Source organism: Rattus norvegicus, chromosome 7 (assembly GCF_036323735.1).
Source record: "Rattus norvegicus strain BN/NHsdMcwi chromosome 7, GRCr8, whole genome shotgun sequence".
Classification (NCBI taxonomy): domain Eukaryota; kingdom Metazoa; phylum Chordata; class Mammalia; order Rodentia; family Muridae; genus Rattus; species Rattus norvegicus.
In genome coordinates, this window is record NC_086025.1 from 69524994 (window position 1) to 69543713 (window position 18720).

General features: G+C 47.4%; 1 protein-coding gene and 1 long non-coding RNA gene across 6 annotated transcripts in view; one reads left to right on the forward strand and one right to left on the reverse strand.

Annotated features, from left to right (window-relative positions):
• On the forward strand, positions 1–7994 carry LOC134479895 (uncharacterized). The gene is made up of 2 exons (XR_010053756.1): positions 1–652; positions 1454–7994. It is a non-coding gene; the product is annotated as an uncharacterized LOC134479895 (long non-coding RNA).
• The window catches only part of Ankrd46 (ankyrin repeat domain 46), a 21009-nt gene continuing 9598 nt past the window's right edge, over positions 7310–18720 (reverse strand). For 4 of the 5 annotated variants that reach the window (XM_006241531.5, XM_006241530.5, XM_063263262.1 and 1 more), the window contains 3 exons: positions 15875–16207; positions 14594–14752; positions 7310–9034 (listed from right to left, as the gene is read on the reverse strand). In XM_006241531.5, coding sequence (XP_006241593.1) covers positions 8818–9034; positions 14594–14752; positions 15875–16185 — 687 coding nt within the window. In that variant the 5' untranslated portion in view covers positions 16186–16207 and the 3' untranslated portion in view covers positions 7310–8817. The remainder of the gene's footprint in view (positions 9035–14593; positions 14753–15874; positions 16208–18720) is intronic. The other variant, NM_001013948.2, reaches the window with a different exon arrangement.

The following is an 18720-nucleotide window of genomic DNA, read 5'->3' on the forward strand; positions in this document are numbered from 1 at the left end:
ATAAACCTGTTTCTTTTGCTGACCTGTTTTATTTCCTAGCCCCCTGAGCCCCAGGAGGGTTTTCTCCCCAGCAGTGATCAGGCACCGTCTGGGAAGGCAATAGGCTGTGTGCTTTGTTAGCCAAGAGGAAGAGGCAAAGGACAAAGGTGCTGTTGACTCCAGGAGCTGAGATGCTGGGGGGCAGATTCTGGCAGCAACTCTGAGAACAGGTGGGGCTGTGACTTTCAGGATACCTGGCCCAGGCCAGAAGAGTGATCTGGCAAAGGCAGCAGCTGCAGGCCCAGTGAGGAGCTTGGTGGTTTAGCTGCCTTTTGCAGCTGATGACATTTTGGAAGGAGGGGCTGAGCTGTGGAGGCTCCCTGCTCTTCTCCTGGATTCTCGATTCACACCACCCTGGCATTCCAGAGGAGCAGACAGAGAAGGAGCTGGAGACCCAGGAGGCCCCGGAGGTGCCGCCGGGCCGTCCACATGGCAGGGCTGTTCTTGTATTCCGTCCCCAACACCCACAGGGCAGCAGGGTGCTCTGCTTCTTCTCTAGCTACAGTGTGTGAAGGCCTGGCTGTGGCCACCCAAATGAAGGTCTCAAACTGTGTCCCCGAAGCCCGGGCCCCTTCTCCTTCCTGGCAGCACACATAACATCAGACTATATCAGGTACTATGGGACTCCCTGCCACTACCTGAAGGATTATAAACCGGGTATGTTACTCGGTTTGTAGGAAAGGACATCTCTGAAGGCCCACGTCTCTGCCCCATCCCATTCTGTCATGATGGCTAATTCTTAATGAAGCTCCTCTCCAGGTTTTAAAGAGAAGCCTCTCGTGCGTCCTTTAAAGTTTAAGTTTAAGGCCCTGTCTAAGTTAGAGTTAATGAAATACCATGACGAAAAGCAACCTGGGGAGGAAAGGCTTTATTTGGTTTACATATCCTGAATTACAGTCTACTAAAGGAAGCCAAAGCAGGGACTCAGGCCACGGAGGAGCACTGCCTACTGGCTTTCTCAGTCTGGTTTCCGAAAGCACTCAGGGTCACCAGCCCAGAGTTGGGACCCAAGACTTGGGCCCTTCCCTGTCAATCTCTATTTAAGAAAATGCCCTACAGGCCTGACTACAGCCCAATCTTATGGAGCCATTTTTCTCAACGAAGGCTCCATCCTCTCTTACTAATGTTAGCATTTGTCAAGCTGTTATAAAAACTAGCCAGCACAGACCCCGTTGTGCTGTATTTAATACATTTAGTGTTCCTTTCTAACTTTCTCCCACCTCAAGGTTTGATCACGGTCTCAGGCCCTTTCTCCTAATAAACCTCATCCCCGAAGGGGAACTGTGTTATCAGTACCTGCCCTGACCCACCGGCCTGCAGTGCGGCATCTTGGGCTTGGTTATGAAAGCAGTCTTGTAGTTGGCAGGCTGATGTCACCACTGCCCTGGGATTTACTAAGGTAATACAACTGCAGGTGCAGTGACCACAAGAGGAGCCTCACATTTTCTAAACAGAAACGGCCCGAGCAGAGAAAACACAGCTCCACAAAGTCACTGACCGTGAGCGCTGACCGTGAGCACTGTGCATGGTTCTACAGGGAGGAAGTTATGACGAGCTCTGAAAGCAACCGTGGCCATCATAACCACCCTCCGGAGCTGCACACCTGGCATTCTGAAATTGCTCCTGTGGTTATGAAAGTATGTTCTCCCCTGTTCAATGTGCCCCTGGGATTGCCCAATTTGGGGCTACGAGCCTGGGTGTTTTTCTCTGCTGTTGGGTAGTCTCTGGGCTCTACTGCTTGGTTCTGAGGTTTCTTTGGCCCCACTTCTGGGCTGGCTGTGGTGGTGCACGCCTTTAGTTCTAGCACTCAACAGGGGCGGGGCGGGGCAGGGCAGGGCGGGGCGGGCCGGGAAAGGGCGGGGCAGGGCGGGGCAGGCTCTAGGAGTTTGAAGCTAGCCTGGTCTACACAGTGAGGACCAGGTCCTAACCCTCCCCTTCTTTGAGACACGATCTCTGCCTTCCGTTGTTCACTACTGTACCCCGGGCTAGCTGGGCCCTGACCTTCTGGATTTCTTCTGGGTTTGCTCCCATCTCTGTAGAACACTGCAACCGTAGTCTGCATTGCCGAGCCTCACACTCAGGCTTGTGGGGTGCGTACTTTATGATCTGAGCCATCTCCTCTGCCCCACACCTAACCTTTTAAGAATCATTCTCTTTATGGGGTGATGAGTTTCAACCCTTTGTAGAGCCTGATGCACCATCAGCATGGAAACAGTTGTTACTACTTTTATTAAAAGAAACCCCAGAGGTCAGTATTATTTCTGCCCTTCACATAAAATCAGAGCTTTGGGGAGTTTAAAGCTTGACAAAGACCAGTTCACATTGGGTTAGAGCTACCACAGCTTCCATTGGCTGATCCAAAATCAGAGTTCTTGAAAATAACAAATAAAAGCTGATGTTTGATCCAATGAAATACAGATGTGACCACACTCCCACCTGCTGCTGAAGCCAGGCGCTTATCCAGGCTAACGTGCACCCTGAGGGTGGGAAGGGCTCTGGGCTGGGGAGATGGTTAGGCTTCCTTCGTTTCTTTCCTCTCTGGCATGGTGACTCGCAGCTTGAAAGCACAGTCTGTGCCGATGGAGCCGGGCTAACCAGGACTTTCCAAACCACCCTGCAGCCTTTTGCCAGCTTCTGCACCAGTGACCTAGAAACTATTTCAAAACTCATTTTTATTTTCTAGGGGCCAAAGTTTTGGTGAAACAGTTCATACAGCTCTGACCCAGAGGTTTTAAATTTAGAAATCAATCCCTGGACATGTGGGATAATAGCTGCTGTGTCAGCAAAGTTATAGGAGAAAAAACTCAGGCTGCACTTTCAAAATTGCTTCCAGCTTAAGACGGAGGTGTATCCTTAGGCCAGCTACTGTCACTAAACCGCCAAACAGGTCGCTGGTTTGTGGACAAAACAAACACCCACTCAGCTATAGAAAGTGTTATGCAATGCTGTGTGTGTGTGTGTGTGTGTGTGTGTGTGTGTGTGTGTGTGACACATGCTACATATATGAAGGTCAGAGGTCAATCCATGGAGTTGATTTTCTCCATCCACCATTTTATTTATTTATTTATTTATTTTTGTTTTTTGAGACAGGGTCTCTCTATAGAGTCCCAGCTGTTCTGGAACTCACTATGTAGATCAGGCTGGCCCTGAACTCACAGAGATTCATCTGCTTCCAACTTCTAAGTACTAGGATCAAAAACATGCACCACCACACCTGGTCTTTAACCCACCTTTAATCTCTAATGTCTGTAAGCTGTGGGTTCCTGGGATCAAACTGTGGTGTCCAGGCTTCCACAGTAAATGCTGTTACTTGGTGGCCATCTCACCAGTCCATGTGCTGTAATGCTTTAAACACACATAAAAAGATGCTGTAAAAAGAAAAACATGAGTTTGCTGAAATGTTTTCTACCTGGAGGGCATCTGTGGCACAATGTATGTGCGGAAGCTGCCTATGTGTTCCTGTCTTGTTTCCTCAGAGTCTCAGCAGGTAGTCTGGGTTAGCCTTGAATATACGAGCCTCTCATCTCAGAGTCCTGGGTGCTGTTACAGCAGGTGCGTGGCTACCACACTGGGCTGCTTATGAACAGCATTTACTTACCTATGTATTTGTTTATTGATTACTTATTTGGAACTCACTTTGTAGCTGAGGCTGGCCTCTAACGTAAGAGATAATGCCACCACTGTTAAACACCATCAACTAAGTCATTTCATGGCCTCCAGGACTTAGATGCTCACCCGGTTCCTGTAATCACTGATCTCCCAAATTCTATCAAGGTTGCAGCCTGCAGTGAACCTGGAAAGACAGTGCTCTGACAAGAACTGACTATGCAATGGAAGGTGTTGTCTGTGATTGACACGGGCCATCTGCTGAGCGCCCCAACACATTGCATCGTGGGATGCCTTACTGGGAAGGTGGCAGAGGTGTGTTTACTGTTTAATGAGGGGATGCCAGGTTTGCAGTGACTCCCCTGTGGACAAATGAATGGGGGCCATTAGACTCCTGCATCTGTGGCTTCTTATGCTGTCAGCTTGACATAATGTTGAGAAGGCCACCAACCTAGACCTCAACAACAAGACTGTTTAATGTGTCTGATCTGTATTTTAATGTGTCTGATCTGTCTTTTAAAGTGCCCAGACGAGCAGGCACATAGGGGTAGGGAGCAGTGGGCGAGATGACAGCGGAAGTGCTAAGAGCAGTGGAGGAATCAGATTTTAGAATTCCTTCAAGTGGGATCAGTGGCTCACCCCTCCTGTAGCGCACACCCACCCAGTGCGAGATTTCCAATGTCTGGGAGCTCTGAACTTCCACACTACAGCAGCCTTGTTAATGCCCACGTGTCCATCTTCACTCAAATGACTCACGGGAATGGGAGGACAACCACAACACGATTTCCTTGGTTTAGAATGAACAAGACATTTCCACACCGGCAAGGAAGCCTGGAAGCTACAACTGCATTCTGAACAGGAGGCAACCAACTACCCTTCCAATGTAAACGGTCAGTATGATGGGTCCTGGGGGGGTCAGAAAAAAGGCCCCCTACTACTCTTGCTAATTCATACTAAAAGGGATACCCGTCTTCCACCCTGTGATGACAAAAAATGGCTGGAAGAGGATTATGCGCATAGCTTAGATGGACAACACAAAGCTGTCAGACCCGTAAGGAGTCACTGCTCAGGTGTATCTAGAATTCGGCCTTCCTGTACTGCCTCCACCCCATGTGAAAGAGGAAATGAACCTGCTCCCTCACAATTCCCCGAGACTGTGGGGTGAAAGCGAGGCTCCTGCCGGGACCAAACTCTAGCCCTAGTGCTTGTATGGCAAACACTTCACCACAGAGCCCTTTCCCCAGCATTTTGCTTGGCCAGTGTTGAATTCCTCTAAGCAGCTCTGCTACTGTTACAACTGAGCTCAGGATGAGCATGGTCAAGAGGAATCCAGACTACAGTTCTTGACTTCTAAGTATGCAGCCAACTCAGCAGGCCAGTGGACATCCTTTGGGCAACAGACAAAGGCAGCTTTCTGTCACTGTGATAAACACCAGGACCCCAAACAACCTGGGTAGGGAATGGTTTACTCCCTCTTGCAGGTTCCAATCCATAACTGAGGGAAGCTAAGGTAGGAATCTAGAGGCAGGAACTGGGACAGAGGCCACGGAAAGGCTGTTTACTAGCTCACTCTGATTCACCCTTAGCCTGCTAAGATGTTCCACTGGGGCTGAATATGGGATCAGCTTCCAGCACTGAGATGACCCAGTGTGCTCTCCTGGCCTCCACAGGCACCAGGCACACATGTGGTGCACTGATATACACGTATGCAGAACATCTATACACATAAAATAATGTTTTAAATGTAAAATGGAGTTGGGGTTAGCCTCACACAGTAGCAGAAGTCCTTTTTCTTCCTACAGGACTGTCAAGCGCACTAGGACACACACGGAGTATATAACAATCCCTTGTTGTACAAGGCTGTCACATGAACTTCAGGACATAGTACATCTATGACCCTTCCCACTAAAAGCCAACAGTGGCCCCTCCACGTCTATGGTCCAGATCACGTGGGTTCTAAACCTCCCACAGCATCAATGCTGAATTCATGCAGACACAGGCTGCTGGTAAGAACCCGGAGCTCTGTGTAATGACTGCTCATTTGACAGAGGAGGCTCCACTAGGGGCATCACACAGAAAGAAGTCACAGGAAAGACAGCTTCTTCTGCACGTTATACAGGGATGAAACATGAAAATTCCACCCATACCTCAGAACCAGCCTCCCCAGGGATTCAGCAACCAGAGGGCAGAGCCCAAAGCCCAGAAGGCCTATAGACCTCGGATTACATCGTCCGTGTGTGTGTGTGTGTGTGTGTGCGAGTGCGCGCATGTGTAAGCCTGCAGCAGGCAGTCCTGGTGAATGTCCGCCTTTCTGTGGGTAGGGGACCACACAGCATCAGTCTGCACAGTACCCTGGCCTAGTCACTGGCACCTGTACACAAAGGCAGGTGTGGTTCCCACACAGTTCACACATGCTGCTTGTTGGGGCAACGTGTGACTTTAAAAGATACTTAACCTGGAAATCTATGAGAGGCAGGGATGAGGCTCAGTGGGTACAGTGCTTGCCTAGGATGCAGGAAGCTCTGGGTTCAATCCTCAGCACCACATAAAACCAGACACGGTGGCACACACCTACACTCTCAGCACTTGGGAAGGGGAGGCAGGAGGGTCAGAAGTTCAAGGTCGTCCTCAGCTACATAGGGAGTCTGAGGCTAGCCTGGGCTAGCCTGGGCTCTACGACACCTTGTGTCAAAACATACAAAGTGATACGTGAATAAGCAATGCTTCCCGTATTTTTGCACAAATGCTCTCTAAGACGTAGCATGGGCAGAGGGTTATAAACCAGCCCAAGGCCCTGCTCTCCTGAAGTTTATGACTCTAGGAACAAAAAGCACATAGCAGCAGGCCAGGAAATGCAGCATGAATGTTGTACAGTGAGCGTGGCGCGTCTGAGAATCGGAAGGAGGCGTGGGGCACCTGTGGACAGTTTGCTCCCATGCCCTGAGCTAAGCACAAACATCAACATTACAGCAGCAGGAGGTGTGCAAAGAGCTGTACGCTATAGGAGAGAGAACACAAGAGCAGGAGAGGGATGCCGAGTATCCCGCTGAGAAGGCAGCACTCCAGGCTCTCAATAAACAGGGTACTGTGGCCAGATGCATCCCAGAGGCAGGGAGAGAGGAGAACAGACAACCTGAGGACTGCCTTGTCCCAGCCCAGCAGTGTGAGCTTGTGTCTCTGTCCCAGCCCAGCAGTGTGAGCTTGTGTCTCTGTCCCAGCCCAGCAGTGTGACCTTGTGTCTCTGTCCCAGCCCAGCAGTGTGACCTTGTGTCTCTGTCCCAGCCTAGCAGTGTGACCTTGTGTCTCTGTCACAGCCCAGCAGTGGGACCTTGTGTTCTCACAGCCCGGCAGTGGACCTTGGCCTAGACGGCCTATGGACCTCTGCAGCAGGCTTCTCATCTTCTGGGAAGGAAACAGGTGGCACTCAAAGTGACAAGCAGAATGAGATGAGGCGTGATAAGTGACCTCTCTGGGAGGTGCTGAATCATGACAGTCACCACACTTCAGTCCATATGCAATGTACACTGATTAGTTCTGTAGCTTTTGTAAGCCAAACAAAGATGAGAGCCTCTATCTGCATCAGCTAAAACGCTTGGCTTTTAAAATAGCTAACTGCAGTCCATTACACACTCCTGAAATCCGACACCAAGGAAAGGGCCAATGATGAAAGATTTATAAATGCATTTATTGGAAGCAGTTAAATGAACAATGTTGAGCACATGATGCACAGAAACCAGGGCTGGGCAGGAAGCAAGGATCTTAGAGGCAGAGTATTACATCACACAGTCTGATTTACAGAGGGGAAGCGAATTCCACAGCACTCATTCTGAACACACTTTGAACTTGAATTCTAGTGTTCTCCGTGCAAAAGCAAAAGACTGTTTCCCCCTTGCATTCACCAAACATGATTAGTTAAAAGCAAGACACTGCAGGCGGATTCTGAAGCAGCCAGTAAGGAGCTGTAAACAGTTCCTTCAGACAGGGTAAAGCCGCATGAAAGAAAAGAGTGTCAGTACTGGGTATCTGGAAGCAGAGGAGAAAATGTCAGTGAGCGAGAGGCTTGTAGAAGGACAGTCAGCTAGGGGTACCTTTGCTATAGAAAAGAGAACTGTTAGCTCTTCACTGCAAGTTTCAGATTTTACTCAATTATTAAGCCTCCATGCTCTGTAATATAAAAACAAACACAAACAAAAATTACGTGATTTCTATACCACAGGACCAAAGAGGGCTTTCAGACACTGCAGGGAAGCTGCGTTCTATTCATATAATGCACCTGGACACGGGAAGACACCGTAGCAGCAGCACGGTACTGTTCAGGGCTCTTTACTCAGAAATACACCCCCTACCCCAACGGCTGGGCTCCTGCTGACTTAGACGGGTTCAGACCCAGGGTTAACTGTGGTGTGCCCATGACACAGCTGGCTTGTCGGCACTCCCGAGTTTGGTGATAATGAAGGAGAGCACTCTTTCTCTAACAACTATTCACTACAAAGGGTTTCCTGGTGTTTTTCTGAATGGGACATCTCAAAAGTAACAATGGGAGGGACTGAAGAGTGAGCTGAACTCCTCAAAGAGTTGATTCTCAGACACTGCAATCAGTTTAGAATGAATCAAAATCGCTCCATGGCGCTAAACATTGATCAAGTCAATCCATGCTAACGAAAAAACTTCCTAAACCTGTCTACTGTCTGAGTAACCTGAACTTTTAAAGTCAAAGTTTCTAACAGTTCTAATTTGTCATACAGATTGTAAAAGAAATTAAAATTTAAGTTGAAAGTTTTCTCTCCCTCCTCTTGCCAGGAAAGTAAATTAAAAAAAAAAAAAACAACAAAAAAACAAAGCCACTAGCGAATGGAATCCTAGATGGCCACTGCTCCTCCATCAAGGTCAGGCCCCGCTCTGAGGCCTCCCAAGCCTCTACCTTCAGTGTCCACCACACTTGGGTCACACAAGCCTGGAGAATTCTTCCTTGGACCCGGCTGCGTCAGAGGGTGGCATCAGGACGCAGTATAGCCAACTACAGGGTGAAGTTCAGAGGGGACATCATTCTTCTGTAAGCGTCACAGTAAATAAAAGTCCTAAACACGGACAGGCCTCACTGCCTTGTGCTAACAAATGGTCTAAGAACTGAAAAGCCACACCAGCTGCCCCTTGCCTTACGTCCGAGAGCCCTCAGTGCACCAGCCCAGGCTGGTTATCCACAAAGGGCAGCACCCCACTCACGTAGTAGGCAATGCCCAGAGAAAGCAAAGCAATGACCAAGATCAAGAGCAAGACCCTCCAGAAACCCAGGTCCTCCACAAATTCCTGCCACGTAGTCCGGAAGCTGGACAGGACTCCTTCGCCTTGCTGGAGATTGGGGTTGAGCAGTGAATGGCTTTCCATGGCACTGTGGAAAGAGCAAAGAGAAGAAAGGAGCATGAAAACACACTCCATCCTAAGGCAAAGACAGGCGACTGCCGAGGGAAGGCCAGCCTCCACAGGAGAACTTGCTACAGAGACCGCTCAGACATGTGCTGGTTACTCACTCCTGGGAATCCACACATTGGTGGCCTTAAACCGTAAACTGGTGAGCTATACCAATTAGGTCCCTGGCTTACTATGCAGCAGGCAAATTAAATTAAAATCCTATCAGGAAGTCTCAGTATGTGTCTGGGGGAAGTGGGAGGGTTGAGCTGGGTGGACACCATCAGAATACGCTGCACACAAATACTTGTCAAAATGCGTTAAAAACATTGTTAAAAAGGTGCCCCAAGTGGAGATCTTAAAATAGGTCAAATACCTTGTCTCCATCAACACACTGACCAAAATGTTGTTTTTGTTTTATATTTACAAGATTCAAACAGAGGGGCTGGCGATGGCTTGGCAGATGAGGGTGCTGGCTGCTCCTGCAGAGGACCTGGCTAACCTCTCATCACCCACAGGACACAATCATCAGAACTCCAGTTCCAGGGGATCTGACACGCTCAACACACGGCATACATGTAGGGGAAACTGCTCAAACACATGAAATGAAATGTAAACATTTGGAAGAGGGAACTTCTCTCTTAATGTAGTTCAGTCATGTGCCCAGTTAAAATTTCTCTAAATAAAATCTAGTAATGGAAGCTTACTACTCAGCCCACAGTACATGTAGACTGGGGTTAAAAATCCTTTAATTATCTCCCGTGCATTTGCACGTGTGCACACAGATCACATGATGCCATGTGAAGGTCAGAGGGCGCCTTTTGACCTTCATTTCTCTCCTTCCCATTCAGGCTTTCATGGCAAGTGCTTTTCCCACTGAGTCATCCTGCTGACCAGGAACTGGTCTCACATTCCCTACTGCTTGTTCATTCATTCGTTCATTCATTCGTTCGTTCATTCATTCATTCATTCATTCACTCATTCACAGGGTCTTGCTATGTAGTTCAGTCTGGCCTAGGACTCATTTTGTAGCTGAAGCTGGCCTCAAATTCTCAATCTTGCGTCAGTCTCCTGAGCATTGGGAACACAGGTGTGTGTGTGTGTGTGTGTGTGTGTGTGTGTGTGTGTGTGTGTGTGTGTGTGTATGACCATGTCCAGATTTCTTCTGCTCATTTTACCTCTCTTATACCTCAACAGGAAATGAGTTCATTTTTCTTCTGCAAGAAGAGTGATCCTAGCTAAAAATAATAAATTAAGAAATTCCCTTTCAACCTTCACATCCACACACTACACTCAAGTGAATTTTTTAATTTACCTTTTTGGTTATGTTTATGAACACGAAGTCTCAAATTATGAATTTTCATTTTGAACATTTTAAAATGTTAAATGTTAAAATTTACAATGTTTAAAATGGTAGTATAAATAGTCTATAAACAGACTCAAGTGTTCATGGCCCTATCATGAGCAGTGTAAACACCACAGGGAAAACAGGAGCTCTGCCTGGGGGTGTGAAGGCCGCCCTGTGGTAGACTGAAAGTCTACAGTGTACTACATATGAGCTGTCCACTGCTCACGAAAGCTCACCACCGTCACAATCCCTTCCTTCCTGCTCTCCCAACCAGCGGCACAGAACAAAACCAGCACACAGCAACGCCTCAGAGCCCGGACTCCCAGAGAGCATGGGCGCATTCATGCAGACTGGCAGTTTTTGATCCAATGATTTGATTTGACTCTTGACACTTAACCAATGCTCATACATTATTGGAGATGTGTTACTGGTCTCCAGATGCTGACTTCCTAATGGGCCCTTTGTGCTCAACACCCAGATTCCTTCTTTATGAAGAACTAATACAACAAGACACTTGCAGTAAGTCTACAACAGTATGGAAATTTAAGAAAATTCCAGCAAGGTCTATAAGATTAGAATGTTGAGAAGTCAAATTAAAACAAAGAGACTTTTGATATTTCATTTGCTTGAGCTGACACCTCTCACACTAAGAGATCCCTGTGTAGACTGAGAATTCTGTGAGCCTTCTCCAGGAGCCCACTGAGCTCTGCTGATAAACACAGACTAACAGAGGCTAGGGAATGCATCCATCCTACCATTCAGGGACTAGTCGACCCTAGTAGAGAGGAGGGTGTGAGGTATGGGTATGTAGGTGTGTGTGTGTGTGTGTGTGTGTGTGTGTGTGTGTGTGCGTGTGTGTGTGTATGTATATATATGTATGTATATATGTATATATGTGTGTGTGTGTGTGTGTGTGTGTGTATATATATATATATATATATATATATATATATATATATAGAGAGAGAGAGAGAGAGAGAGAGAGATAGATTCATTTTGAGATAGGGTCTTATTGGAACAGCCTCAAACTCACTATGTAGACCAGGCTGTCCTCAAACTTGAGGCGACCTCTTGCTTCTGTCTCCCAGTGCTAAATTTCAAGCATGTGCCACCCTACCTGGCTTAGTCTTTTCTTTAAACACATGTCAGCTTCACTGTTTCTGTCATCCAATTGTCATAACAATAATACAGTTAGGGTTGGAGAGATGGCTCACTGGCTAAGGGCACTGGCCACTGTTTCAAAGGACGCAGGCTTGATTCCTAGCACCAACTCAGAGGCTCACAAGTATCTGTAACTTCAGTTCAGGGGATCTGATGCCCTCTTCTGGCCTCTGTTGGAACTGCACACCTGTGATACACACACATACATGCAGACAAAAAACATCCATACACATAGAACAAATATTGTTAAGAGAATAAGACTGAACTTGGATGAATACGCAGATGGAGAAATACTGACTAAGTCATACACTAGCTAACCTGTCTCACAGAAAGAACCCTACGAAAATACATGGCAAACATACTGCTTGGAAGGTGGACAAGATCAAGCTGTAAGACCACCTCCTACTTAGTCCTCTACTTGTTTTTTGCTAATTTGTGCTAAAACGTTCATCTTTTTATGTCTCTATAGCCCTGGGTGGCCTGGAACTCACAGAGATCCTCCTGCCTCTGCCTTCCAGTGCTGGAATTAGAGCCATGTGCCCTGCTGGCTGGAACTTAGTGGTTCTGAGGACTTTCAAAGGTGTCAACTATGTCTACTATCTAATTCCCAGCCCGTCATCAGTGCTGCCTCAAACTCTGCACACATCGGTCACCCTCACTGTCCTCTCAGACCCTAGGGACCCGCAATCTCCTTTCTTCCCTGCTGGGCATTTCATACCAACAGAATAAATCGTGTGTGACCTTTTACGCCTGCTTTTCCATACAGCATTTTTTAGTATTTATTCTGGCTGAAGCATCTGCCAATACTTGATTAGTTTTTATAGCACTGTAACACTCCTTTGGATAAACAGGCAATGTTTCTTCTTTCCTCAGTGGATATATGTACCTAGGCGTGGAATTGTGGGGTCACATTCTAACTCTGTATTCCTTTTGATAAGCTGTCAGACTGTTTTCCAAAGTGGCTCTCCTGTTCCATGCTGTCCTCAAGAGTCTACTTTCCCCACAACCTCAATAACAGCAGTGACAGCCTACCTGTCTGGTACAGCTGTCCTCAGAGTTAAGGACTATTCCACTATTTGATCTGTATTTTCTTGTCTTTCTGTAAGGGATTTATTCACTTCCCTATTTGTATTTTTATAATGTTGTTTTTAAGTGGAATTTAATCTAGGCTACTATGGCACCGAGAGCAGGAGTAGGAAGGGGAACTGAGTGGCAGGGGTGTTAATCATTTACGTCAAGAAACTTCAGTGTCACAGAGCTGTAAGTAACACAAAGGCCAACGAGGGCAAAGGAAAGCAGTTCACATTGCTACCAAGCATGACTCAGTTAATTAGTAATTATGACAGGCAGAATAAAGTCCAAGTGTATTCCTGATAAAGAGACCTATGGCCAGGATCGAAGTGCAAGCAGGAAAACACAAATTCATGAGCACAAGGCTGCGGCTGGATAAACACAACAGTTAGGAGCACTTGTGTGCAGCCTTGAGAGCTAGAGCTTAAACCCCTGTACCCACATAGCAGGCCAGGCACCCCTCACGTCCGGTAACCCCACTTCTGAGGGAGGGGAAGAATGGAGAAAACACAGGCCTGGGTTCAGGAGAAACCCTGCCTCAAAAGAATGAGTGGAGAGTGGTTGACAGGCACCGGAAACCTCTTCTGGCCTCTCTAGTCGTGCACAGATGCAGACATCAGTGTACACAAATGCACACAGTCAGACAGACAGACAGTCAGACAGACAGACATCTTTCAGAAGAAGCTTACAGTAATCTGATATAGAAAGATGAAGACACATTTCCCATTACTCTGCAGAGACAGAGTTAAGCGCTGTTGCTTGCCCTGGGCACACGGATTCTGAACCCTGCAGAGGGGAAGGAGAGGGCCGCCTCTATGTCTGAGCCCCTGCTGCTTTGCCTACCTGTCAGTGTCTGGAAAACTCACGAGTGTCACCAGTTCACAGTGAAACCTTGAGCTCCCTTAGGACAACAGGAAGTGCTTGTGACAAAGCAGGACCAGGGAGGGTGTGGAGCCACAGCCATCAGAGGAAGGAAGCTGGCCCAGCCGAGAAGGCATCCCAAGCTGGGCTGTGAAGGGCTGACCTCGGTGATCCAGATGGTGTGTGGGACAGAGGCCCGGGCACTCTGCTACAGCTGGAAAGCTGGCAAGTGACGACTGAGCTCGCTGAGTATTTCAACGCTGAGACGCCAAGAGCCCTAGACTCTGTGCCACTTCAACCTAGGTCAGGCCTATCGGCTCTGCCTGTCAAACCATCCGGGCAGAGCAGACCACTCTACAGACCTTGACTGACCTCGCCTGTGCTGCCCACCCTGCGAGGTGATGGTAAGAAACAATCACACATGAAGACCTTGCCAGTCCCCACAACTGGGCTCCGAGTGTATAGATTATACTTCCTGCTCACATCAAAGTTCCTTTTTCGTTTGCTTGAGTTGTGAGCACTTGTGTATGATTGAGACCCACATAATCAGGGTCTTACTATGTGGCCCAGGCAGGCTTAGAATTTGTGGAAATTCTCCTGCTCACCTCTGAGGGTCAGTATTGCAGGTGTGAGACTGGAGAAAGACTTTCAGTGGCGGTGTCTGCTTATGATGAGTCTTCCTCCCTCTATGGATCCCCGCACTCCACCAACCGGCCCTTGCAGTTGCTGACTGACACAACCCACCTTCTGTCTTTAATACATCCCATTCATTCCTGTGATCTGCACTTAAAACTCTGAGTCTCTGGGTTGGGGATTTAGCTCAGTGGTAGAGCGCTTGCCTAGGAAGCGCAAGGCCCTGGGTTCGGTCCCCAGCTCCGAAAAAAAGAACCAAAAAAAAAAAAACCTCTGAGTCTCCTTTCCTCAGACCCTGCCTTTAGCTGTCTCCTGCCCAACTCATCCACTGTGGTGCACTCTTTGTGCTCTGTGAGCAAGTGTGCCATCACTGGGCACTTCTGTCAAGTTCTGCAACTGTAATCTGAAGCCACAGGTTCAAAGACAACGTCACTCAGCCCGTGCCTTAGATAGTGGAGTCCTCAGTACCTTTCGCTCTCCGCCGTCTGCATGGTCTCCAATTTCGAGTGTGTGCCTCTGTTAAATCCTTTTACTTCCTGTTCTTCCAAAGACTCCAGCAGTCGGATGACATCTTTATTCACACCCCGGCGCTTTGCCAGAACTAAAGGGGTAGCACCTTGATGATTGCTGAAAAGGGTCACAAAAAGAAAGGGTCACTGTCGTGGCAACACCACATGGCTAGCTCCTGTCAGTGAGGAAAGTGTACGCCAATGGTTCATAAGTCAAACACAGCAGAGCCAAGAAACCAGAAACTGACACTTGAATCAACATTTAGGGAAAACAAAGAACAGATGACAGTAAATAAAAGAGAAAAAGAGAACTTCTAGAGTAGAATCGGGAAGTCGAGTCCTAGAGTCCTAGACCCATTCTTTGTGTACACAGTGAGTATATTCATATATGTACATACACATGTCTCTAGACTCAGTCTTTATACACAGTGAGTATATTCATGCATGTCCATGTCCATGTATACTTATACATATGTATGTATACAGACATATATATTTATATATGTATATGAATGAAAGCTGTCTTAGCGCTGCACTATCTGACTCTAGCAAAGGAAGAGCAGACAGACTTACTCCACTCTGTCCTGCTGTCACAGACACATCTGCTGCCATGCTCTGCTCCGCTCGGCCATGGCTCTGGGATGCCAGGACAGCAGGAACCAGAAACTTCAAGTTCAAGCTCAGCTTTGAGGGGAGCTGGCCCTCCCACTCAGGAGACTGTATAGAACTGGTTCAAACAAAACCCCAGTGTCCTCCAGCTGTCTCTCCTTAGGACTCAGGCCTGGAGCTAGGATGGGGTAGCATGTTCTGACGGACACACATGAGCTGTGCAGAGGAACTAGTTCAAACTCCAGCCTTTATAAGCTGTGTGACTTCTTGACACGCCTGTCTCATGTGTAACATGAGAAAAGGGAGGGTTCAGGAATAATGTTCAACATACAGAAACCTGCATGGGAGAAATCTAAAAAATAATTAAAAGCTGCTAGAGAGAGAGCTTCTCACTGTGAGCTTAGAATAAGCTGATAGAACAGTTCCCTTCTGCTGCTCAACTGTACTTCATAATTAACAGAAGCCACATGTGCACACACAGCGCTCCAGGGCTCCCACACTGCCCCACTAAGTGCTTGGGCTTCCACACCTTTCTGAACTTGTCATGACAATGGGCCAGGTGGTGATCGGCCCACAGCCTGCATGTCTAATGGGAAGAAACGATGAGGCTTCAAATGAACAAAGAACTCACCAAATATCAATTTTGAGCCCGTTGGAAACTAAGAACTGGATGGTGTCCACATGGCCACACAGGTGGAGGGCTGTGTTCCCCTGATAATCCGTGGCCAGTGGATCAGCACCAAACTTATGTAGCAGCTGGCAGATGTCCACGTTCCCTCGGGCTGCGGCGAGGTGCAGGCCTGTTCTGCCTCTGCTGTCTCGGATATTTGGGTCAAAGCCACTTTCCAGAAGCCTCTTAGAATAGGTGAAGTCCCCATCGATGCAAGCTTGAAGCAAGGGCACATTAGTCTGTGAAGAGTCATTCACAAAAACGTAGGACATGGTCTGTGGTGGACGGACACCCCTGCAGTGAGAGATGAGGTGAGGGCAGCGGCAGCCGGTCAGAGGAACTCTATTACCGTTCTTGTCTTGTTCTCCGAATAAATTTTCTCACCAAACAATAATCATAAAAGTATCTACTGTGTTTCATATTCCCCTAAAAGATTTTATTTTCTTCCTATCAAAATGGCAATTAAATTACTGTAAAACTTTTAATTTTTATCACAATAAAGGGCTAAAACAATTATATTTGAGGTCATCCCCTTATAAGGAAACACATGTGAACTTTAAGCCATCTCCACATGCACACACTACAGCTGGTACTCTCATTTAGTGCGTGGTAGCTCTTCATACACTTCCTTCTTATATGAGATGCTCTACAGAGTTGACAGAAGTACCTGTGGGAAAAGCCCACCGACCCAACGTGATCTACCCCATCCAACACCGTATCTGAGGCACAGAACTTAAGACTTTATTCAAAATCTAAAGGAACCAACACGCTGATTTTTAAATGCCATTAAATCAACAGACTTACAGAATTAATCCTCTTCTGCTGTGTTTATAGTCACCTCAATACTCGGTTTTGTCAAACTCCCAGGGTCTAAGGACTGAGATATGAGGAAGACACACACGGGCCAAGACAGTAGCTGTGCCCACAGTACGGTCCACACACCAAAGCGCCACTGGGTTGTGCTCTCTGAATTCCCTGGAAGCTAGGCACACAGTAGGCATTGTGTAGCAGAGAGACACATCTGAAAACTATACACTGAGCGCAGCCCTGCGCAGCCGCAGCCAAGCACACTCTGTTTCACAGCTCTCTCCTTACCCGCTGCTTCAACTAAAAAGAAATAAAGTCTCTCAAAAGGAAGTCTGAAGAGAGAACAGAAAAACAGAGACCAGGCATTTACAGAGAAGGCTCTGTTTAAAAACAACAACAACAAAAAAAAAAAAACAAAAAAAACCCAGTTGCTTATTTTTCTATCATGTGTGCATGTCTGTACATATCACGTGTACGCACCATGGTGCATGTGAGAAGGCCAGAGAACAACTTGTCTGACTTGGTTCTCTCCTCCTATCATGTGGGGTCCCAGGCATCAAACTCAGGCCATCCAACTTGGCTGCAAGCAGCTATATCTTCTAAACCATCTTGCCAGCCCCTATGGAGAAGGCTCTAATTCACAGACTCAGCTTGCAGTTTCTCAGGGGAAATCTTTCTGAACACTAATGGAACTGGTTACTAGGCCACTCCACCCCACTCACCGAGGGAGGGTCTGGGAGTGCAGAGTCTGGCAGCTTCTCAGCCTCTCTATTCAGTTCTGCAGCCTGGGCAGCCTGGCTCCAGAGCACTTTTCCTGCTCTTGGCTCTGAGGCAGGTATCAGCCCATACACACTGAGGACCTATTGCTTCTGTTCCTTCACTCCTGGGTCCAAGTTGAGCAGGCATATACTTAGGGTTTTACTGAATGTTATGTAACTCTAACAACTTCAAGGTGAGTTTGTTATCCTTCGATTTCTGTAAGAGTCCTTTAGACTTCAGGCCCAGGAGACGGCTGGCCTTACTGGTGTTTCAGACAGAGACCTGGACAGACATGTGCAGAGCTATACAGAAAAGACTAGAGACAAGCAATCAATCAGTAGGTCAGTGGGCAGGAAATGATGGAATTGGGGATGGAGGAGAGGACCTTCTGGAGAGGGAAGAGAACATGACCACAGCTGAACAGCAGCTGGTAAGAACACTGTGGACAGAAGTCAAGATAAAGCACTTCTGATCCTAAGTCGCATGGTCAGGGGTCTGTGCGGGGCAGGGTTCATTAGGAACAGAGCTCAGCTGGCCTCTAACACCTGCTCTTCCTGCTTTAGCTACCAAAGCTGGCTTGAAATAATAACAACTCCTTAAAAAGTAATCCTCAGGGCTGGAGAGGTAGCTCAGTGTGTTAAGACCACTTGTTGCTGGGGGTTGGAGAGGTGGCTCAGCAGTTAAGAGCACTGGATAATCTTCCAGAGGACCTGGGTTCAATTCCCAAAGACTACCTGACACTCCAGTGCCAGGGATCCAAAACCATTACAAAGACACATATGCAGGCAAAACTCCAAAGCACATAAAATAAAGATAGATAAATCATTTTTTAAAAAAGCACATGTTGCTCCTGCAGAAGATCCACCCAGGTCCGGCTCCTGGCACACACACACGGTGGCCCACAGGCATCCATAACCCCAGGTGCAGGCAGACCAATGCCCTCTTCTGACCTTTGGGCCTCAGGCACAGACTTGGTGCACAGACAAAATGTAAGCAAAACAGTGACACTCATAAAATAAATCTAGAAAATATTTTTTAAAAATTAAAAAGGCAGGGCTGGAGAGATGGCTCAGCGGTTAAGAGCACCCAACTACTCTTCCAGAGGTCCTGAGTTCAATTCCCAGCAACCACATGGTGGCTCACAACCATCTGTAAAGAGATCCGATGCCCTCTTCTGGTGTGTCTGAAAACAGCTACAGTGTACTTATATATAATAAATGAATAAATCTTTTAAAAAAAAA